Source organism: Cottoperca gobio, chromosome 9 (genome assembly GCF_900634415.1).
Source record: "Cottoperca gobio chromosome 9, fCotGob3.1, whole genome shotgun sequence".
Classification (NCBI taxonomy): Eukaryota; Metazoa; Chordata; class Actinopteri; order Perciformes; family Bovichtidae; genus Cottoperca; species Cottoperca gobio.
The window spans coordinates 7,227,831-7,249,531 of NC_041363.1; the positions used below are offsets into that span (position 1 = coordinate 7,227,831).

The 21,701-nt window shown below is 40.6% G+C and overlaps 3 protein-coding genes across 6 annotated transcripts; 1 reads left to right on the forward strand and 2 right to left on the reverse strand.

The window, feature by feature from the left end:
- Positions 1 to 671: 671 nt before the first annotated feature.
- Positions 672 to 8,152, reverse strand: LOC115013359 (dynamin-1-like protein). 2 transcript variants are annotated; one of them, XM_029439593.1, is made up of 18 exons: positions 7,878 to 8,152; positions 7,181 to 7,307; positions 6,841 to 6,982; positions 6,511 to 6,549; positions 6,277 to 6,323; positions 6,106 to 6,177; positions 5,920 to 6,006; positions 5,586 to 5,748; positions 4,959 to 5,079; positions 4,479 to 4,817; positions 3,979 to 4,099; positions 3,706 to 3,861; positions 3,498 to 3,587; positions 3,303 to 3,401; positions 2,990 to 3,106; positions 2,787 to 2,896; positions 2,504 to 2,663; positions 672 to 2,384 (listed from the first exon to the last, which is right to left on the reverse strand). In XM_029439593.1, exons 2-18 carry the CDS (start codon positions 7,280 to 7,282, stop codon positions 2,328 to 2,330), a joined length of 2,022 nt encoding a protein of 673 aa, XP_029295453.1. In that variant the 5' UTR covers positions 7,283 to 7,307; positions 7,878 to 8,152; the 3' UTR covers positions 672 to 2,327. The 2 variants fall into 2 exon arrangements, with proteins under 2 accessions (XP_029295453.1, XP_029295454.1); XM_029439594.1 differs by lacking the exon at positions 6,511 to 6,549.
- Positions 8,153 to 8,297: 145 nt separating this feature from the next.
- ubl4a (ubiquitin like 4A) lies at positions 8,298 to 11,729 on the reverse strand. The gene is made up of 4 exons (XM_029439595.1): positions 11,514 to 11,729; positions 10,197 to 10,302; positions 9,866 to 10,071; positions 8,298 to 8,917 (listed from the first exon to the last, which is right to left on the reverse strand). The coding sequence occupies exons 1-4, from the start codon at positions 11,559 to 11,561 to the stop codon at positions 8,810 to 8,812; spliced, it is 468 nt and encodes a 155-aa protein (XP_029295455.1). The 5' UTR covers positions 11,562 to 11,729; the 3' UTR covers positions 8,298 to 8,809.
- A 941-nt stretch (positions 11,730 to 12,670) lies between these two features.
- prkg1l (protein kinase cGMP-dependent 1, like) lies at positions 12,671 to 21,625 on the forward strand. Of its 3 annotated transcripts, XM_029439618.1 has the most exons (20): positions 12,671 to 12,975; positions 14,201 to 14,393; positions 14,484 to 14,607; positions 14,805 to 14,971; positions 15,550 to 15,663; positions 17,274 to 17,379; positions 17,604 to 17,667; positions 17,937 to 18,014; positions 18,212 to 18,306; positions 18,443 to 18,508; positions 18,650 to 18,715; positions 18,815 to 18,911; positions 19,035 to 19,174; positions 19,269 to 19,358; positions 19,537 to 19,678; positions 19,766 to 19,929; positions 20,025 to 20,147; positions 20,436 to 20,498; positions 20,589 to 20,655; positions 20,752 to 21,625. In XM_029439618.1, exons 2-20 carry the CDS (start codon positions 14,204 to 14,206, stop codon positions 20,830 to 20,832), a joined length of 2,037 nt encoding a protein of 678 aa, XP_029295478.1. In that variant the 5' UTR covers positions 12,671 to 12,975; positions 14,201 to 14,203; the 3' UTR covers positions 20,833 to 21,625. The 3 variants fall into 3 exon arrangements, 2 of the variants coding, with proteins under 2 accessions (XP_029295478.1, XP_029295480.1); XR_003832789.1 differs by lacking the exons at positions 20,589 to 20,655; positions 20,752 to 21,625 and having other exon boundaries at positions 19,766 to 19,925; XM_029439620.1 differs by lacking the exons at positions 12,671 to 12,975; positions 14,201 to 14,393; positions 14,484 to 14,607; positions 14,805 to 14,971 and having other exon boundaries at positions 15,564 to 15,663; positions 17,279 to 17,379.
- The last annotated feature ends 76 nt before the right edge of the window (positions 21,626 to 21,701 follow it).

Below are 21,701 nucleotides of genomic sequence, written 5' to 3' on the forward strand. Positions count from 1 at the left end.
AAATGATCACCAAGGAGTTTATTAGCTTGTGGTTCATTGCCCTGTGTGAGTACGGCTCTCTCACACCACATGAATTAAAGCCGTTTAATCTGACGCTCTAGTTGTAGATGCAATCTGACTGCTGTGTGTAGGCAACTACTAATACTTTGTGGGCTTTGTAAATTCCACTTTTGTTTGCCTTGCGCCTACGCTTTCGCTCACTCTCATCCAACATTAATGAGCTGTTCTCCACTCTAACAGCCACATCGAACTCATCCGTCACCTCACTCCTCAACCTCTGCTCAGGTTTAACTTCGATTGCTTTGGCACTGAAAGATAAACAATCCGTCATCTTAATGGGAACGGATAACTCTGAAGTGAGTTTTCTTCCTTTTCTAGCTCTTTTTCAAAGCACAAAGAAAGCAGGTGTTAAGAGGCTGCTGCTCAAGTCACTGTTGGTGTGTGTGTGTGTGTGTGTGTGTGTGGCACCCTTCAGGAGGCTTTATCCTTATGTTGGCGCGGCTGTGACAGACTTTTTCAGGCATCTGAGATCAATAAAGTGAAGCAGTGTGAGTCTAATCACATCTATTGCTGCGGCACAGTGGAAGAAACAAACAGAACTTATGAAACCTGATCAGTTCTTATTGTTACAGCTGCATGTCGTCAGTAACACCCAAACAGACTCTGTACAGTGTCCTTTGTTAGGGTTTAATGAGTTCCTCCAATCTCAACAGAGTTCATTCAGTAAACATGTATCACACATATTGGCAGACAAGAACTCATAGGAAGTGAACACATAAATAATAATAATCATTTTCATTTAAATACAAAATATACATAAATTAGCCTTTCGTACATCCTCACATGCACACTGAACACACACATGCAAACGTACACAGGGCTTTCAGAAAGACAGAGTGACAGGATGTTGTATTTGTTCCCTGATCACACAGAAGAAGTCACAAGAGTTACTGTTTGATGGTCCCCGTTAAGGCAGGTCTTCCTGAAAAAGCCTCATTTTTAGGATAACTATTTGTTTTGGCTATGAGAGGAGATTCGCATTAATCACTATTGCACTTGAGCGAGAACAACCTAAGTTGAGAACAGATGGAATAAGATGAATAATTTCACACATCAATATATTACACAATGAAATTATAATTGGCACAGAAGCAAATGGCTCTGCATGCAGGAAGTATCTTCACATCCAGTCTCTTGCACTTGAGCAGTGTCCTTACTACTGGGCAGGGACAGTAATTGGGGACTATCTTATCTCTCCGTGTCATTAACAGCAGAAACCAGCGAACAAATGGCTCGAGCGAATAAAGAGAAACTACAGAACATTACCGTCGTACCATCTGGGTCTAAAATCTAACGAATGATGAAGTACCATACCCATGTAACATATTCTCCTGACTATTCTCTCTCTGAGTATTCATTTAAAATGGTCTTTTTTCTTAATACTATACAAAATATACGCTACATACTCGAGCTGTCCAACTCGTTTCCTTACAAACCTATACACAGAGGAAACGGTATGTATGACTACACACGAAACTTAAAAGTCAGTGCAACAGTTAACAGTATAAATAGGCAGATATGTCATTTTGTCTCTGGAAAATAAACCTGATATTGATTAGCACTACAGAGCTGGAAAAACAATGTGCATTCATCCTTTAATTTCTGCAACTTAACCGTGCTCGGTCTTCAGTGTTATATTGCAGTCAGCATTGATTGAGTTGGATTTACACTTGTTTTCCATCTCTGGGTAGTGCTCGCTCCAACAAAAGGGGATTAAAGTTGGAACACAACCAATCTAACAAAGTTTCAGCACCGCTAAAGGGGCTCAGAGGAAGCCCACTTTCTTTTGGAAAGTGTAAATTGTACACTGTGGACATATTTTGACCCCTCCTGCAAAAACACCCATTAGAACAGTTAGATACTCCACATATCATCTACATTTTACATTTACAGCAATAACCTTATGACCCAACAAACACTTTGTCACAAAATGAAAAAGAATGAAAATAAATTTGTTCGCAGCTGTGTCTTTGATATTTCAACTTTGCAGTAACTCTTTCGGCCTGAGTGATTAATCAATTTGCTTCGCTACACAGCGTTCACAGTGAAAAGCAACAGCCCCAGTGGTACTGGTCAGAGTGACAGCTGACGGGAAAAAGTAGATCTAAATGTGCTATGGTCGTTGGTCCATGAGAACACAGTGGTGCTGCCACACAGACAAACACACACATGCTCACGCACTCTCTCTCTCTCTCTGTTCTGTAAACTCACATACACTCTCACTCTCAAAGCTGTCCTATCACAAGGGAATTGTTTGTTTCCGCTCGCTACCACAGATGGGTCTCCCGGATCTCAGAGATGATGTTATTGGCTTTTTTGAGTGCCTGAGAAAGAAAAAAGAATAATAAGAGGGAAGTTAAATCACTGGCTTTAAATTAGTAGATAAAAGAAAAAGACACATGACTTCTTCAGGCCTCAGAGAACAACCACCAGCAAAGTTTACCTCCAGCATTTGAGCAACCTCGGTCCGCTGCTGTGCCGTGTCCTGTGACTCAATGAGCAGCTCCTGCAGCAGTGGCTGTTTGTAAAGCTGACCCACCAGCTCACTCTGCAGATGCTCTTTCACAAAGTTCACCAGGAAGTGCATCACTGTCTTGGGCACGCTGCGAACACACACAGAGAAAGTTAGAACATCAGCATCACTGACAACAACTGAGCTCAACAATAGAAGAAAGAAGGGGAAATAGGGAGAGAATAAGGCCCCCCCCCTCTTGTTTTAGGCGAACCTGTCCTGGATGCTTTGGCGGACAATGAGGAAGTAGGAGTTGATGAGACGCTGGATAACCTCACAGTCCCTCTGCTCCTTCGCACTCAGCTTCCGGGATGCGGGCACCGCCTGGCAAAGAGTGAGAGGCAAAGTAAAAATGTTGACAGTGCGTAATATATTCACTGCTAAGTGCTTTGTCCTACTGCTAATCCCGCTACTCACTGTGTCAAGGAAGTTAATGGCCTGGCCTTTGCTTGGACTGCCAAAGCCTGCAGCCGGGATTCTGTCTTCCGCAACTTTCTCGTTCTTCCAGCGCTTTCCTCCATCAGTGGCCTCCGCCTGACAGCAAGAAATCCGAGGGAGTCAGAAGGGTCAAAGCAATTTTGGCTGGAATACGACTACAAACTTTGAAAGGGGCTCTAGTGTTTGGATGTGAAACATAACGATTAAAGCTTTAGAAAACTCAGCATCTGCTGTTAACCCTAGCAGAATAAATGATAAACGAGAGTAACTGCTGCCAGGTACAAATAACTACCTGCTGACTGTTGACAGATGCAGAGACCTGCGCTGCATCCATGAAGTCTGGATGTTTTGTGTTGATGTAGGCAAGCTCTATTGATACTAAATTGTGCACCTAAAAGGAAAAAAGCAGAATAAATCTCAGGCGGGTAATAGGCTGTTAGTTATTACAATTAGTATAAAAGATCATTTTAGCAAAGCTGTGGATTACCATGTCATTAGTAATCGGCAAGCGCTTCCTCAGTAATCCAGTCACGACCTCCACGATGGAATCGTGCAGTTTGGGGAATCGCAGAAGCTCCTTGCAAAGACACATACCTTTTTATTTAACATATTGCTGTCATAATTAATGCTACTCGAAGTCAACTAAGTTAACAAAGTCATTCAAGTGTAAAACGTGTCAACGTCTTTTGGCTAACCTGTGTGCTATAGGATGAGCAGTGCTGGATGATCCTCTGCAGCTCTTCATGAACCAGCTCTACGCAGCGCAAACTGGGCTCCTCCAGCCGCTTAATTTGACGCTTCACCAACAACTCAAAAGACACCTCGGGCACAAAAAGTGCTGGCCTCGGACCCTGCAGGGAAAATCACACACACACACCAGCTCTACTATTTACCTGCTCCTTCTCCAAACGAGAGAACTTGACAAGAATTTCAATTAAACTAATGACATAAAGTCAGGAGAAGCTCACCGTAGCATTGCGGATGGCAGTGAGGATATCAAGCTCACTCAGTCCTCCCAGGGGGTCGATGGACTGCAAAGTGCGCCCAAAGGTCTCATGGAATATGTAACAGATCCGAGCTCCCCCGCAGCTATAGAAGAGAGGGGTTCAGCTGTGACACCAACGCGCTGTGTGTCGGCAATGATAATCGTGCCAGTCAATATTTGCTCCTTGCTTATTTACATTAATTAATCGCATGGTGGCAAGAAAGCTGTGGAGGTGAGCGTGCCAACAGAAGTTGCTGATACCACTTCAATTTACAATTACATTACCCCAAGGACATTACCATCCTGATACACATTGTGAACCAATGTGAAAAAAATGCTGAGTTGTGAAACAACTGCATGTACAAAGTTAGATGACAACCTGAGAAGAATTCAGAGACAATTCCCGAAACAAAGGCTGTTATCATCAGAAAAAGCACTTGCTATTCAAGAAGGATCCTGCTACTGTAGAGAGATCAGACTCACAGCTCTGAGGTTTGGATGTATCTGGCCGTTCCCTCGATGGTGTGGCAGTAGTCGCTGGCGAACTTGGTGACGATCTGAAGCAGGGTGGCGCTTTGGTCTTCAACTGGCTGGCCATAGCCCTTGAGCCGTGCCTGATACTGGGCACTGAGCACGGTCACTCGAGTTTTGAGCTGTGGCAGACAGTCCCGTATGTGGTGCATGAGCAGCCTGCTGAGAGTTTTGGCCAGGTAGCGTGAGCTAGCTCGGGAGGCCAGCGAGGGGTAGTGACGCTGCAGGAAGGCCTGCTCATCCCTCATTGAGTCCTCCAGGCTCTTATGGGTATTGATGTCATGCTGGCTCCTAAGGGGATCACCAAGTACACAGAGAGAGGGAGTGAGATCAGATGATCAGGGTAATAAGGACATGAACAACTTGCCACCTTGCTGCTCATGAACATAACGGTAAACATAACTAGACAATTTATTATTGCTAAGTGCAAACCTGTTAACCACCCCGATAATGCCAAGTTTGACAGGAATGACTCGACCAAGAAGGACCTCCAGAGCATCAGTGCCTGCATCCATCAGGTCCAGCTTACTGACCACCAGCAGTGTTCGACGACCTGAGACACACATTTCTTGATTATATTTCTACAGAATTGAGTTTCTCATCATTTATATTGAGGAAGACAGGATGAACAGTACAGTAGGACATCATTGAAGACAACAAAGGAAGCATGTCTCTGATGGGACATGATTGATGCCAGCATGGGAACATTTTGTCCTATCTAGCACATTCTCAGTTTACAACAGGCACTTTAAGGCCATATTGAGAAACCTCCCAGACTACCGACTACAGGCAGATCCTCATCATCTATCAAGCTATTATTCTGAGTGCAACCAGAACGGAACATTTAAGCAACTGTTGACTTTCAGAATGCTCTTAACAGTAAAGACTGGCAGGTCCAATAGCCATAAATGACCTGTGTATAAAGCCTTCTTTGTGCTCATTTAATATTTCAAAATGCATTTCTACTTAAGGCATGTTATGTAATAAGTACTGATGGAGAGGAAAGAAAACTAAAAGGAAATCTGAGGAGAAGAAGTGCCTTAGTACGAAATGTCCTACCATCTGGATCAACATCGCGAGCCAATTTCAGAGCATCAGAGGTGGCCAAGTCAGAATTGGCGGGGGACACTGCGAGTATTAGGCAGTTTGGATTGGAGATGAAGGACAGGATCATCTCTTGCACTTGTGCCTCAATATCCTCTGGCTGTTCCCCAACAGGAACCTGAAGCAACAACAATGAGCAGCCAGCGTTACAGTAAGCACTGAACAGGTGCAGTGCTGCTGTGAATCTGGGATGATTGCAGATATGATGATGATATCACGATCTAGTGACAACATGTTTGCACAAAGGAAACAAGATCAACATCCTTGTCAAGTGGCTTTCGTAGTTTACCTTCGTAATTCCAGGTAAATCAACCAGAGTGAGATTAAGGACTTTGGGGGAGAAAATCTTCAAATATATGGGCTCAGGACTGATTCCCTGGAGGAAATGGGGAAAAAAGGGAAAGAACATCATGAATGCAGTGTAGAAAGCTAAATGTAAGGTATCACTGACTTAACATAGATGACGTCTCTTCACCTTGTTGTCACCTGAAGTGCGCTCAGTCTCTGTTATAATTTCCTGGCGAATTTCCTGAAAATCTGCGAAGATCTGTCCAGATGGTGTGATAAAGATGCATAAACTAAACCCAGCAGATAACACAGGATAAAGGCAGCGAGCACATCATTTGAATCTTGCAGATAAGTCTACCTGGTTCTTGCAGTGCAGGAATGTACCCCATTCTTCAGCTTTGACACCTGAACAAACATATAACAGTGAGTACGAGTGGTTTTACAGAGAAGGCTCCAAATAAATGTACGGTTTGGGGAGAAATAATGTAAACTGAAATATTATAAATAGACTTGACAGATGATCAGAACGAACAAAATGGTTGAGAGAGTTCACAAAAGAAATTAAGTCCATGCAGACCAAATATACAGAGACCTGGGTAGTTGATATGGGCATTTTGGTTAACCCCATTTCCTGAAGGAGTAGTGGTGAAGAAGAAGAAGAAGAAGAATAATAAGAGGAAGAAAGACTGCATGTTAGCAAAGAGAGGCTCTATAAAGAGTAGCTTGCAGGTCAAACAGTGAGTCAAAGTGCCAATTACACATAAACTACTTCTAGCAGACGCCATGCCTCGACAGATAACAAACCTACTGTCCTCCTTTGATATGCTGATATTCAGGATATCATAACTTGTAACAACACTTGATTCGTTTTCAAGGATTTTCAAAACAGCTCCTCCCAAAATATGAATAAATGTGAAGGTACCATTCTCGGTCTTCAGTCTGTCCTGCAGAGGGACAACATGAACAAGTTGCAACACGAGGGGTCGTCTTGTGACTATTCCGGATCCCCGAGGCAAGAAGTCCCGTCCAACCAGGCTCTCCAACACAGAGCTCTTTCCACTGCTCTGTTATGGCACATGATGAGAACAATTCAGCATTTCTTTTTCTAATAGCAATGACACAGTCAGTTTATATCAGTGTGCCCTGCAGACACATTTTACAATAGAAAGGTTTTAGTAACGAGAGTGAAGTCCAGGCAAGGGTCACAGATAATGTAAAGCTCATAGCTAAGCTTTTAATTGTTTTGTTTTTTCCTGACTGACCTGAGATCCAACCACGACTATCTGAGGGAGCTGGATGACATCAGCACCCACTGTGAGAAAGACCTCCTGCAGCCGGTTGATGGTGGGAATAAGAGTATCCATTCTTCCAATAGACTGGGAGCACTTACTAAATTGGTAAAAACAGAACAAACATGAATACACAAAAAGGAAGGAGAGCAAAGTAGCTCAGGTTATATTAAATCACACTGAAACGTGAATAACTCTGAAGTATAGCCAGCTAGGGAAATGCTATTCCCTAAAGCACAATAAGAATGAAGTTGTCTGCTTTATAGTCAGAGCAAGAACAACAAAAACAGAACACACTGTTGAATAACTGCGACTGCAGATGACATATAGGAAAAATAAACGAGCTACAGTTATTCCCTGAGGAAGACTGTCTTGCTTTGCCAAAGGGTAAAGTGGTCCTGATGAGAGGGGTGTGACGCCCAAACTGTGCCGAATCCTAATCCACTAAAGCGTGATTTTAAAATGCAAACTAGCTATTAATCAACAATTACGAAAAAAGGGCTAACGTCTAAGCTACATAGCATCAAATGATGTAGCAGAACAGGTATTATCATGGTATTATCAGCTGGCTAAAGCTACTCGGTAAAGACAGGAAGTGAAAGCGATGTGCTAGCTTTGTGCTAACGCTAGCTTAGCCTGTAGAACAAGCGATGCTCCATTATGACCTTACCAATGTCCAACAAATAATATCCCCTCTTAACAAACGTGTTCGTCCTTCATAATTCGTAGGAAAAAATACGAGAGTCAAAAACATCGCTATTTATCCAGATGGTTATCCAAAATTAGCAGCAAAATAAATAACCGTCAGTGCACCACATAGGCGGTACTCGCATTACTCTTCCTCCATCCGATTGGTCATACACTATGACGGATGAGCGTTACCGTCACCTCATTGGTCGACACATATAAGACGGAGTGTTTGGTCCCGCCTTATAAAGTCCCTCTCAACTCGACATCCCTTTTTAGTTTCATATTTAGGCAATTCTACTTGTTATGCTTCAAACTGCTTTTTAAACCATTCCCAGTCAACCATCAGGATATTATTTTAGACATTTTAACGTCAGCATACAACAAACCAGCAAACATTAACTCTTTTTTTCTGTGGTTTAATGTCTGTATATATAAACATGATATTTACAAATCATACAATAAACAGTTAGTTACAGAATAAAACATATGTATTACCTTATAATGGATGGTTAAAAGAAAACACCCACTCATTATCCAACACAGACATTAATAACAAATACTCTCCAGTAGAATTTACGGTCCTCCTGGGAGTTGTAGCAGCCAGAGATCATGCGAAATCAACAGCATAAATGGACTCCTTTGTATTCAAATATTATGTGATCAGGTCTTGTCATTACTGCAACATAAGTGACAGGAACCAATTCAAAGTTGTCAAGTTTTCTTATGCAAGTCCTTTGGTCATGGATAAGAAAGGCCTATTGTTGCCATAATCAACAGTCAGTGTTATCTGTGTTCACTCAACCAATGATAGGGTACACAGCTGGGGCTCTTAAACCCTCTCCAAACACTGTATGCACCTCCAAGCACCTCTCAAAAGACAAATCACAATAAGCAACTTCCAGCTAGACATTTTTAGTCCATGTAAGAGGTGTCCATGTCATCGCCATCAGGGTGAAGCAGTCTTCCCGCCAAGCGCTCAATGTCATCGAGACTAAGTTGTCGAAGGGAACGTTCATAGTCCTTGAAGGAAAACAAAATTAAAAATATTGAGAAACAGCAAGCAAAACATTTTCACTGTAATCTATTCTAACCATGTGGTGTAGGGAGATAATGTAAACTGCACACAGCACAGTCATGTTAACCAACCCGTCAAGTCTGTGATACTGATATGTTAGCTATGTCCTAATTCTGTTTCAAATGAGAAGATCTAGTTTCACAGAGTTAACTTCAAAATAACTAAGTTGTGAGGTTGAAATCTATCCATATAAACTTCCATTTACAGGGCCTATAAATAAACAATATGTATTCAGTTAGTTGTCAGTTTTTGACATTAATAAACAGAAGAAAATGTTGATCACATTGATGTAGTTTGAGTGATATATTCCTGTGATAGATAAGCACTGGATATGATATGACCATTTTACAACTGTATGAGTGGATCATGCATGACTGAATGCTCTATTAAACAACTGACCACCACACAATGGATTGTGGTGTACAGAGGGCTTTACATGATTAACTGGCTGAGTCTTTCATATTTGGGCAAAAGAAAGCTGCATTTGTTGGCTATATTTGGAGCAGACATGAGCTGTTAAGAATGTGTTCAGACTTCTGAGGATCCGGGACGTAAATGTCAAAGCAGCATTTATACTAACAGAAGAGGCAAAAGATTAGAAGTCAGTTGAAAACAACTGTCAAAACTCTTTCATTGTCAACATGCCAGAAAATATAACTATCATATATTGCATTCATCCCCACATGTTCATTAAGCATACATAGCTGGGCCAAGGACCTTTGAATTGGTATTTGATGCTGCCCTTCTTAATATTGTGAGTCTCTAGCTGGTAGCAACAAATGAAAACATTTAACAATTTAAGAACTGTAAATAAATACCTACATAAAATGGATTAGCAAAATGTGATTGCCTTTATCTTAGATTACATGCATTGTAATACAATTATTAAATACCTTAATAAGCTGTTCATGGACTTTTGCTGCATCTAATGCACTAAAGTGTCGAGCAAGGATAGTGGACACAGTCTGCCACACTCTCCCCTGGGTGCTGCTGCTGCTGGCAGACGCCCCTGACGCTCCAGTTCTCTCTCCCACTGGACGGATAACCAGGTTCAATTTAGCCTCTGGCCCAATGGAGTAGTCACTTAGTCGGTGCTCATCTGAGGAAAGCAATATATTATGCACTCATTCAAAATATTTTATTAATGTACAAACTAGATTGGTGAGTCAAGCAATTACAGTTCTGCACAAAGGTTATGAAACACTTGACTGTTGGCAAATCTACCTGCAAGCGCTTTCCCTTTATAGAGCAACCGCTGCTGGTTTGCTGGTATGTTGAGACGTTCTGACACAAGTTCCTTCACTGTGAAGACCTTTTCATCTTCAGTCACCTGAAAGAACCACAACATGATGATGTAAGCACACTAAAATACATTTGGCACGCATGTCCTCCTTCTATTTAGCTGAAGTGTACTTAACATTTCAGAAGTGTAGCCAGTCTGAAATCATTTCCTTGCATCAACTTTACATAAAACCAACAGTTAATGAGGAATTCACACACACAAGTGAGAAATGCACCAGTTGGTAGATGGCCTTTTCACCACATTTTTCCTGTAGAAAATTAAAAGTCACTGGCCTATAGTGGGAGTATCCCATAAGCATTGCAGACATAACATAAAATAACATAAATGTAAGAGTGGGCAGTTACTTTTGTACTTTCAGATCAGAATCAGGATAAATATTGCACTGACACTTTAAAAGACTACAACCGAGAGTCACTTCTTATATGCATGTGAAATACTTCCCTATTTGATACATACATCAACACATGCTTTTAGATACTAGGCATCAATATTGTTCTACATACAACACCTCAAAGTATTGCAGTAACACACTGATCATATTACAAACCCAGGCCTCTCTACGCTCACATACTCATAGCCCCAGTTTGTGCCTCACACACTATCGTTATCAATTCAAAACATGATGGGCACAAACTGGGGCCAGGACTAGTGGGAAAATACCCACACAGACTGTTGAGAGTAGAACAAATAACTTAACGTTTGTAACTTGTAAGTTAGTTAATAGATAACCCACCTAAGTTATACTGCTGTGCTGACCAAAACCATTTTCCTAAGACATTGCTTAGAAGTATCTCCCTAGTACCTAGTGACTTCCTTTTCCTACAAGAACCACCAAATAAGCACTTACAGAGCTCCCACTCAACCACTGTGTTTGTTACTTTAGAGGAGATACATGAATTAACTAATAGGAGAATTTCTGATTTCGTTACATTTAACGTTACTGTCTCAAGGATGCGGCTAACAAGCTAGCTAAAGTAACGTTAACGGCTATTCGTAACTGAGCGAGGATTGACTGTACTATAGCTTTATTAAATCTAGACTGAGGAGAGTTTGACGACCTAATGTTAAAGCTCAAGTCAAACATCATATGGATGGTTGCTTCACTCAAAAAGGGACCACCGCTGTCGGCTAATCAGCTAACGTTAGCTTGCCTATAAAGGCTAGCTATAGATGCAAATGAAGTTAGCGGTAGGGAGTTAACAATTAGCAGTTAACTAGCTCATCGGGGCTTAACTTACCTGCACACTGCATTCTTTTCCTTGAAGCGGTTTCACGGTGATGATCATTTTTGATGATACACTGAACAAACACAACAATACGTTAAAATGTTAAGCAACTAAATACTAAAGTAACGTCACTTTGCTAGCTCAAGATAGCCACAGGGTTTCTTCTCTCGTCAACGGCCCATCTTCTTCTTCTTCTGCTGCTGCTGCTGCTGCTGCCCTCTGGTGACACTACTGCCACCTACTGGCCGGAGTGTTGTATGGCTGCTGATTGCGGCTCTTAGTGAAAGGATCATTCACCCAAAATAACTAAGTAACTTTCTTCTGCTAGAGACCATAATTTAATATTAAAAATAAAGATGAAGGAAAACAAAGACCCTAGCTGGAGTTAGGAATCTAAAATTGACGAAAAAAACATGTAGGTTAACTAACTATTAATTATCTAACATAATTATAAGCCTACAAGCTAGTTGTTAATATTACAAATCCTAAATCGTAAACCTTTAAATGTAAGGTGTCTGTATTCGTATGCGTCTTCTAGCTATAGGCCAATATCCTAATTTTCCTGCAAGTTATGTGTACATATCCTCTTTGTTTTCTTTCTTTACTGTAAACTTTGCATATCCCCCTATCAATATCAATATCTACACTTAGGCACATCCACTAAACTGTCATATTGTAGCCTACATATTTGTTATAGTATTTTATAGTATCTTCTTCATATTATTATTGTAATTTTTCTATTATATACATTCTATTATATATGTATGTTCTTGACCTTGTCCTTTCGCTGTATTATTTATGTCCTCTTAATATGTTTATGGTATGCCGCAAATACAAATCGTGTCAGTGAAAACACGTGGCAATAAACCTTATTCTAAGAATGATTAAACATAAATCAGCCATTATGACTATTGCTAATCATCATAACTAGTTTATAAATGTTTTACTATGAAAATCCAACAATAGATTTGCTTCAGACCAACTGAAACACAACACTTTTTGTCCTAACACCATTGAAGCATTATGGTATACCGTACCTGGATATGCCACTTTGTTACAGGTATAATGGGGGTGGTAGTAAAACCTCCTATCCGTGCAAACAGCCAGCCTTGACACTCTTTCACATGGGCGGAATATCTGGGGAATAAAATGATTCATGCTCACCGCTCAGTTTGTCGCAAACCCACCAATCCCTAGGGTTCGGAAATACCCCAAAGACCCTCTGACCCAATTGGGATCCGGTCGATGCATTTCTCATTTCAGCCTCCCGGATGGTCTCCACTGTCTTGGTCATGTGATTGCCTGCTGTCTGTGCCCAGCCCTGGCCAGCCCCGAGCAGGAGAGGAGCATCTTTCACTTGTACGGCTATAGAGGAGATCGGCACCTGTCGAATGGACCGTCTGCTGCCAAACAAGGACAAACATATTCAGGACAAGTGAGAAAGACTTCCACAGACTCGGACAGGCTGCATGTTGTAAGTGATCTTTATGTGTGAATGTGAAATACAGTACGGCATTATATTTTTTTGCAGAACAGAGCATGAGTGTTTACAAATAATTAGAAACATAAAACGCTGGTGTCACATTTTACCAACTCATAGGTTATTTTAAAGGCTATTCTCAGTGCATATAGCTCCGAGCGCGCTTGCGACCTCAAATCCATTTTTGATTCCTGCTTAGACACAAAGTGTGTGTGTGATTTAATAGAGAGTCTAAAATGACCTTGTCTTAATCTGAGATGTTCTCTTGTATCTCGTTTAGCTAAAGCTACTTTTTTTCAGCATGTGTTTGTCTCATATTTCTCGTGTTCTTAAATTCATTTTTTCTAATTGTGTGAAAGAAAAAAACTCAAATATAGGCAATGCATAAACATACTGTATCTATAATCCATTTGTACATGTAGCCTATGTCCCCCCTGGAAACCAATTCAAGTACTGCAAGAAGTGCTGCAAGCTCATAAAGCAAAGACAGATTTATAGCATTTTATTGAATAAAGAGGAAACTGTGTCATTGGAATATACTGGAGCATGTTGTTTCTATTCAACCTGTTGAAAAGCTTTGCCATCAAATCTAATTTTAATGTACTATCTATCTCTCTCTCTCTCTCTCTCTCTCTCTCTCTCTCTCTCTCTCTCTCTCTCTCTCTCTCTCTCTATATATATATATATATATATATATATATATATATATATATATATATATATGTATATATCTCTTAATCTCTCTCTCTCTCTCTCTCTCTCTCTCTCTCTCTCTCTCTCTCTCTCTCGCTCTTTCGATCTCTCTCTCTCTCTTGCTCTTTCGCTCTCTCTCTCGCTCTTTCTCTCTCTCTCTCTCTCTCTCTCTCTCTCTCTCTCTCTCTCTCTCTCTCTCTCTCTCTCTCTATTGTATTGCTGTCTGTCTATATCAAGCACTTATGGGAATATGTTCAGTATAAGAAGCATACAGCAAGCTCTCCTGTGTGTTCTTATCTAAGAAGAAGCCATTATGACTTATTGATTCCTTGTTTGTATTATTAGTATTATTAATATTGATATAAGTATTCACAGGTAGAGATACATATGGCTGTCAATCTTTGAGTTAACTGAGATGTTAGCTGCAAATTGTGTAGTTGGATAGGGTCCAACGACTGTTGTATGTATGTCCACTATGTGTATGATTGTATATGTTTTGCTGTGTTTTGTCACCTGACGCCTGCAGGTAATGGGTACACTTCGGGACCTCCAATTTGCCCTGCAACTAAAGATTGAGGAGCTTCGCCAGAGGGACACACTAATAGATGAGTTAGAGTTGGAGTTGGATACAAAGGATGAACTCATTCGGAGACTGCAGGAAGAACTGGATCGCTACAGAGCTTCTGTCTCCCTCCCAGGATCCTCTACAGCTAGTGCAGGTACAGAACATGGTGCTCATACATGTCAGATTTTGAAGCATCAACAGGTATCAAAAGCCTTATTGTTTGCTTGTTTTTCCTATTCTGTAGCTTGCTCAGTTCAAAGTGAGGACTCGCAGAGGACCAATAGGAAAACAGTCATTTCTGAGCCCTGCTGTCTGGACCCAGTGACTCTCGCCATGGTTTCACACAGAAGCTGTGACAAAAGCCAGGAGTAAGAGCACACATCGTTCTCTCAGCTGCTATAACAAAGAAATGTGTTTCTGAACGTTCAAGGCTCACCGACTGCTTTCTGCATGACTCAGAATCAATAAATATTTTTAGTCATTTTTAAACTGCTGCATTCAAGGCAGTAGCTTAGCATAGCTTGCCTTTGAATGTTACATCAGTATCCTTCCTTCGTGCCCCCAGGTCTCAGAGGCTGATTCAGGCAGCATTTTTGAAGAACGACTTGTTGAAGAACCTTGACAAAGAAGAAATCAGAGCCATCGTAGCCTGTATGTGTCCCACCATTATCAATCAAGGCTGTTATGTCGTTCAGGAGGGGGCCAACGGGGCTCAGGCTTATGTTTTAGAAGGTAAATCATTTTCTTCTTACAATTGCAAACATTAATCATGCTTGAGGATACTTATTAACATTTCCTTGAGATGACATGTGCTCAAGAAGATGATTAGTTTCATCTTATCTTTGTATATCATTTGTCTTACTGCTGGCTCACAATGTGATTAGATAGTAAATTGACTCTGCACTCGAAAACACCGATGTGAGTGTTGCATGTTTGTGCAAGACAAGAGGAGACACTTGGGATAACAAGCGACCCACATTGACGTATTTTGTGCCGTCAACTTGAATACAAAAGGCAGGAGAAAAGAGGTTCTGCTCGGACAGAGAGTTCATCAGTGCTTGATTGTCCTCGGGAATCTTGGCTGCATTTGTAATGTGCCAGCTAATGGAGAGTGGCTGCTCCCTTTTTGTAGCTTGTCATCCTAACCTAAGAGGTGGTGGCCTTGATTCGCTCAGGGATGATTGCAAATGTGTTGTTTGCAAATTCTTGACAGTCTCTCTACTTTTCCTGACACAAAAACACATGCACATAACAGTTCCAGGTATTGTGTACATGCTATATTTCTGCATTGACTGTGAGTTTATTAACAGAAGGGCGGCTGGAAGTGACAAAAGACGGACTGAAGTTTCTCACAATCGAGCCAGAAGACATGTTCGGAGAGCTGGCTCTCCTCTACAACTGCACACACACCTACTCTGTGTCAGGTATCAAAACATTGTGTTCCTGGTTTTATATGTGCATGTAGAGATCGCTGGATTTTCACTTTAATTAGTTTTGATTTGGTGGGGATATAAATAAATGTTGTTTAAGAGAATATCACAAGCAGGCTGATTTTTTTTGCCAGTGGTCTCAGACAGACATCCTTTGAATCTAAAATCAAAGACCCTTTGAGATCACAGCTTCAAACAGTTTTTCTCAGAGATGTGAGGAATTTAAAACCTTTTCTGCTTTACTGCATAACCCAGCTGTCTGACTGCCACATCTCCTCCCTGCAATCCCAGATGCATTTACTCTAATTTTCACAAACATTTCCAGAAATTATTTGTATTCAATTCACTCTTCTCATATACATTTATGGTGCGAGAACGTGTGATATTCTTTAGGAAATAGAGATGTCATTTTCTTCCAGCATCTGATCAGAGTCTTGTGGGAAAACTTTCTCAGCATTTGACCTGGTTTCATACATAAACAGTCTTTCAAAACGACAAGGATCAGTTTCAATTGAAAAAGTCTAAGCATCTCGTTCCCTTTTTGTACCGCTTTCTTTATCTTGCGACCAATTCCAATTTTCTTTTCTTTACTCTTTGCTCATGTCTGATATGTTCAAGGCCCACTGTATTTATCTCCTTCCTGACCAGAAATTAAGAAATGTTTTTGTGGAGACCATCAATAAGGCTTTTGATAGTGTGGTCTCTTTCATTGTGAGTGATAAAGCTGCAGGTTTATCATCAGCCCGGGGAGTTCAGGGCGGAAAATTATTTACTGCAGAAAATGTCAGAAAATCCTCCTTTGAGAGCAATGTAGAAGGTAGATTTCTCATCCTTAGCATTTATGAAACAATATGTGCATTTCTGCAAACAATGAAGATGTATAGAACTGCACATAAAATATGCTTTGAGTACGACAACTACTTAAAACCATTTTGCATGTAATTTAACGAGTCAATGCCTGTGACATAAGGACTTTTTAATGTAGGAAAGAGCAGACAATTGTACATAATCATTTGCATGATCATTTTTTTCAAAAGAATGAGAAATTGCTTTATGATGTGCATGTGACGTAATGGTTGAACAAGTAAAAAACATCCTGCACGGCTCGCAGATCCAAATAAAGCAAATGCTGTAAATTGCGTATCATCTGGTGCTAAAGTTCAAACTAATGGGGTATATCCAAATGCAGGGGATTGAGATACCACCATATTATCAGATAGTGGATCTAATTAGATCGTCTGGAGGATATCTTCAGTTTGCAGGAAGCTTCAGTGAATCAATCAATACGGGTCATTATTAATTTACAACACCCTCTTTTTCAAGATCTATTATAAAGAAAGAGTCATAAAAGTTAAATAAATCAGATTAGATTTATATTAAAGTCTGTCTCTGTGAGAAGATAGGACATTTTTATTCTACATGATGAGCATTTCTCATAATAGAGTCTTGGCCTGCTTGCTAGATGCTCTTCAGGATGTAGTGGATCCTGCATTCAATCCACTTCCATCACATACTACACGTGTCTTTGACAGCTGTTTCAATACTTCAGTTTCCACCTGAGCTCCGTCACAACATTAATCACTTCTTCTGTCTTTTATCTGCAGCGCAGACGGACAGCAAGCTCTGGGTTATTGATCGTAAAAGCTACCAGACTATACTTATGCAGAGCGGTCTCAACAGCCTTTCTCATTCAATGGAGCTGCTTAGCAGGTGAACATTGGACCGATACACTTCGTTTGACACTGAGCAGGCCCAGGAGAGCTGCTCTACTACCTTCATTACAATATCACCAGGGTCATGTTGTTTGTCAGTCGCCACAAAGCCTTCTTTTTAGGCCTTTAACACTTAAATATCAAAATTCTCATGACATGTTTCTGAAATGAAATCTAACACTTGTCAAACCTTTGATCGTCTTTGTACCTGTGTGTCTGCAGCGTTCCCTTCCTGCAGTCTTTGCCAGAGGATGTCATCATGAACATGTCCGATCTCATGGAGGAGGTACACATTAAGTACTTACAATTTAAAGCTATCACTCGTTCGTCAGCAGATAGATCGTGTGTGCACACAGATGGGACGCGTGTAAACATGATTGTTTACAGACGGGCCTTTTGTATTTCTTTATTTTCAGCTTTCTTTGTTTTGTATCAGTTCACCAGCTGGTGCTGAGGTAGAATCACAATGAATCCTTCATTGTTCAAGATATCTTTATATCTGTTAGAGACTTGATTCCTTTTCTCACACTTTGCTCTTCTATCTGTCGTTTACAGACACACTACAGTGAAGGTGACTACATCATTCGACAAGGGGCAACAGGAGACACCTTTTATATCATTGGCAAAGGCCAGGTATAGTTTTATGCTCTTTGCCTGCTGCACAGATGAGATAAGGCTTTTAGAGAGAGAAAAGATTAAGATTGTGGAGGACAAAATGTCACTGCAGCTTTACAAATTGCATTATTACATGATAATTGACTTTGGGGCTTTTATACATTGCTTTCGAGCGAGACCTCTTTTTCATTACCTCTCTACTTTGTGCTTGCCAGGTGAAAGTGACAGAAAAGAAGTCAGACCATGAAGAGCAGATTGTCCTTTCTAAGCTCTCTGAGAGACAGTGGTTTGGAGAGAAAGCTCTGTGGGGGTAAGAAGAAATTATGCACTTTTAGGGGAATTAATGCAGGTTTCATGAGCAACATGATGGTATTTGTTCAACCATAATATCAATGATTGTATTTGTGCATTAATAACATTATGATTTTGTTATTCACTGTCTTTAGAGACGATGTTCGGACTATGAATGTGATTGCTGCAGGTGAAGTTACATGCCTGGTCATAGACAGGGAGTAAGTGGATATTTTTGTTAATAAAATCCACTGCACAGAAAATGTTAACTGATTCAGTTGCTTCACAATACTCTAAGTTGGTCATAAATTGATGTGCTTATCCAGGGATTTGGAGAATATTCATGTGTTTCTGTGTTTCAGGACCTTTAAAGAGTTGGTGTTTGACTGCAGTCATGAGGTGCAGCAAAGCAATGAATCCAAAATTGAGTGAGGAGCATTACAATGCTATTTTCTACAATAAAATGTAATCTGCACCTACAACAACAACACAAGGTATAAACTCACCTGCATTTTGCATGTGAACAGGTCGGATAAAGATCCTGATCTCTTCTCATCGTCCACCTTAAGTGATTTCCAGATTGTCTGCACTCTAGCAGTTGGGGAGTTTGGTCACGTAGACCTGGTAAGAGTTGATCTTATAGCAGCTCACACAAAAGCCCCCCCCCCCCCCCCCCCCCCATGCAGCTGCCTCCTCCAGATTCCATGTTTCTATAATGTAATCTATTGCTTTCCACCTCCACGTCAGGTGCAACTAAAGAGCAACAACAAGTGTCTTTATGCCATGAGGGTGCTTAAGAAGAAGCTGATCCTCAACAACGGTCAACGAGAGCACATCCTGAGAGAAGGCCACATCCTAATGGAGGCTCATTGTCCATTCATAGCCAGGTGTCTGTCCTCCAACACTTATCTAATTAGTGTTGTTTTGATTACGTAATGTGTTAATGATCTTTAACATGTTTCTATATTTGTGTTGATCAAGGCTTCACAAAACCTTTAGAGACGCCGAGTGCTTGTACATTCTGACAGAAGCTTGTCTCGGTGGGGATTTATGCAATCTACTCAAAGATAAGTAAGAATTGTCAGACTAAAGAAGATGCAAGGCGCTTTTTGTCATCATCCTGATAAAATATTTATAGTTGCCACTGTGTATATATGCTTTCATCAAAATGCAGTTTTAAGACCTAGCAGGGTTTGATGTCTTACATGTGAGTACATCACACAAACAGAACTTCTACATACTGTTTCAGAGGATTCTTGGACGAATGCAGCACCAGGTTCTACACGGCTTGTGTTGTTGAGGCCTTGACCTTTCTTCACTGTCGAGGTGTCGTCTATAGAGACGTCAAGCCTGAAAATGTTGTTCTGGATGAGCGTGGTTATGCCAAACTGGTACTACAATTGGTTACAAACTTAGGTTCAGATTTCCAATATGAAATTGTAGTTTGCTGTGAGTGAACTCATATCCACGTTTTGTAGATTGGCTCCAGATGTCTGAAGAAGGTTGAGGTGGGTAAGAAAACCTGGACGTTCTGCGGTACACCGGGCCACATGGCACCGGAAATCATCTTGAACAAAGGCCACAGTATATCTGCAGACTTCTGGTCACTGGGTGTTTTTGTGTTCGAACTTCTGAGTGGTGGGTAGGTTTTACAGTTTTATGCAGACCTACTTTTTAAGATCATTCCTCCAGTTATAGATTGAAGTGATGGTTACAGGCTCACGTTTTCCTCTCCAGGCTCCCATTCAGCGACTCTGACCCGATAAAAATTCTCACTGCAACCATCCGTGGCATCGATCAGATCGACTTCCCTAAAACCATCAGCAGAAGTGCCTCCAGTCTAATAAAGAAGCTGTGCAGGTGTTGTAAATATGACCCACTAGACACCATAAATTACAATGTGAAAGCTAATGAAAGTTGTTTTATATTACTTTTTCAGACCAGCACTAACACCCACCCACCATTATGTATGCTGTATTACGTTTCCCCTCTTCCAGCCCAAACACAAACAGATAGGAGCAAATTGAGGAACAGTTCAGGTGCGTTAGGAACGACCTGTGCTGTAACAACACCTCTCGAAGGACAGAAACTAATTATTAATTCACAGTTTATTTATCTGGTTGCTCTTGTTTGTTTTCCTTCACCAAGGAACAATCCGTCGGAGAGACTGGGCAGTCAGAGAAGCGGGGTCAAGGACATCCAGAAGCACAAGTAAGATAACAGATTTATTACACCGGAGAAAAACTCAAGTGTCTGTGCTTGGAAACATGGTTTTACAGGTTGTAATACGTTTTCATTCAGATGGTTTGAAGGATTCAACTGGGACGGACTCTGTAAAGGCACATTAAACCCTCCAGTTATTCCCAAAGTAAGACATGTCTGCTTTGGCTTTTCTTTTCTTTTGTGATAACCCTTGTTGCAGTGAATATATCTGCTATTTTATATGTTTTACACTTTCTTTCAGGTTAAGGATCCTTTGGACAGCAGTACATCATGTGCTCATTACACCGAGGGACTCAGTGGAACTTTGTACAAACTGGGATGATTTCTGAACTGGGGTGAATCCTTGACTGACAATAATCCATCACTTTCAGGATTTAGTCCTCATAAACTATAAACTGCCCTCAGTCTTACTGCAATCAATAATTTATTATATTTTCAGACAACTAAATAAATATTTTTCACAGTATCAGTTACTGCAGATATTATTTGATAAATGAACCATGCTGCCTACTGTGTTAAACTCAGACTGTTTTTGATGTACACTCCCTATAGATTCATAAACATAGGACTTGATGTCACTACTGTTGAAAGTAACTTAATAAACAAATAGTCTGTAACAAACTGTTCTTTCTTTCTTCCTAAATCTGCAATCTCACGATGACTTTCACTTGTTTTGGGATTGTACAACTGTCACTATTTGATCTCTCCCCAAAAGGCCTGAATAAAATTAAGAAGTGACGTCAGAGTCGGCCCAGTCGTGCAGAAAAGCGTCAAGCTACAAAAAGGAACAAAGATAAATACAGGAAGTTGAGTGATCTTTACTTCAAAATAAAGTAGCCTAACATAATTAAATTGTTAAGAAAGTGTTAGCCTGTTGAGGATGTCAGGCTAAAAATAACTACAATGATATATCCTACTGACATCTTTAGATTAGACCGAAATATGGTGTGAAATGTGGTTGTTATAAAGACGGGGTGACAATGTGATTTGATGTGTGGCGTGGCTTAAACAAAGGATGCTTTATTGAAAGGTAGAATTCATTGATTTTGTAGCTAACAATATCTAGCTTTGATCAATAAAAAAACAGCAAAAATAAATATATTCAGCAATTGTTTTACCTCCTTTTTATTAATGCAATGTAATTAAAGCATTCAAGATAACATGTGTTAACTTTGCTGTTTCATCATATTC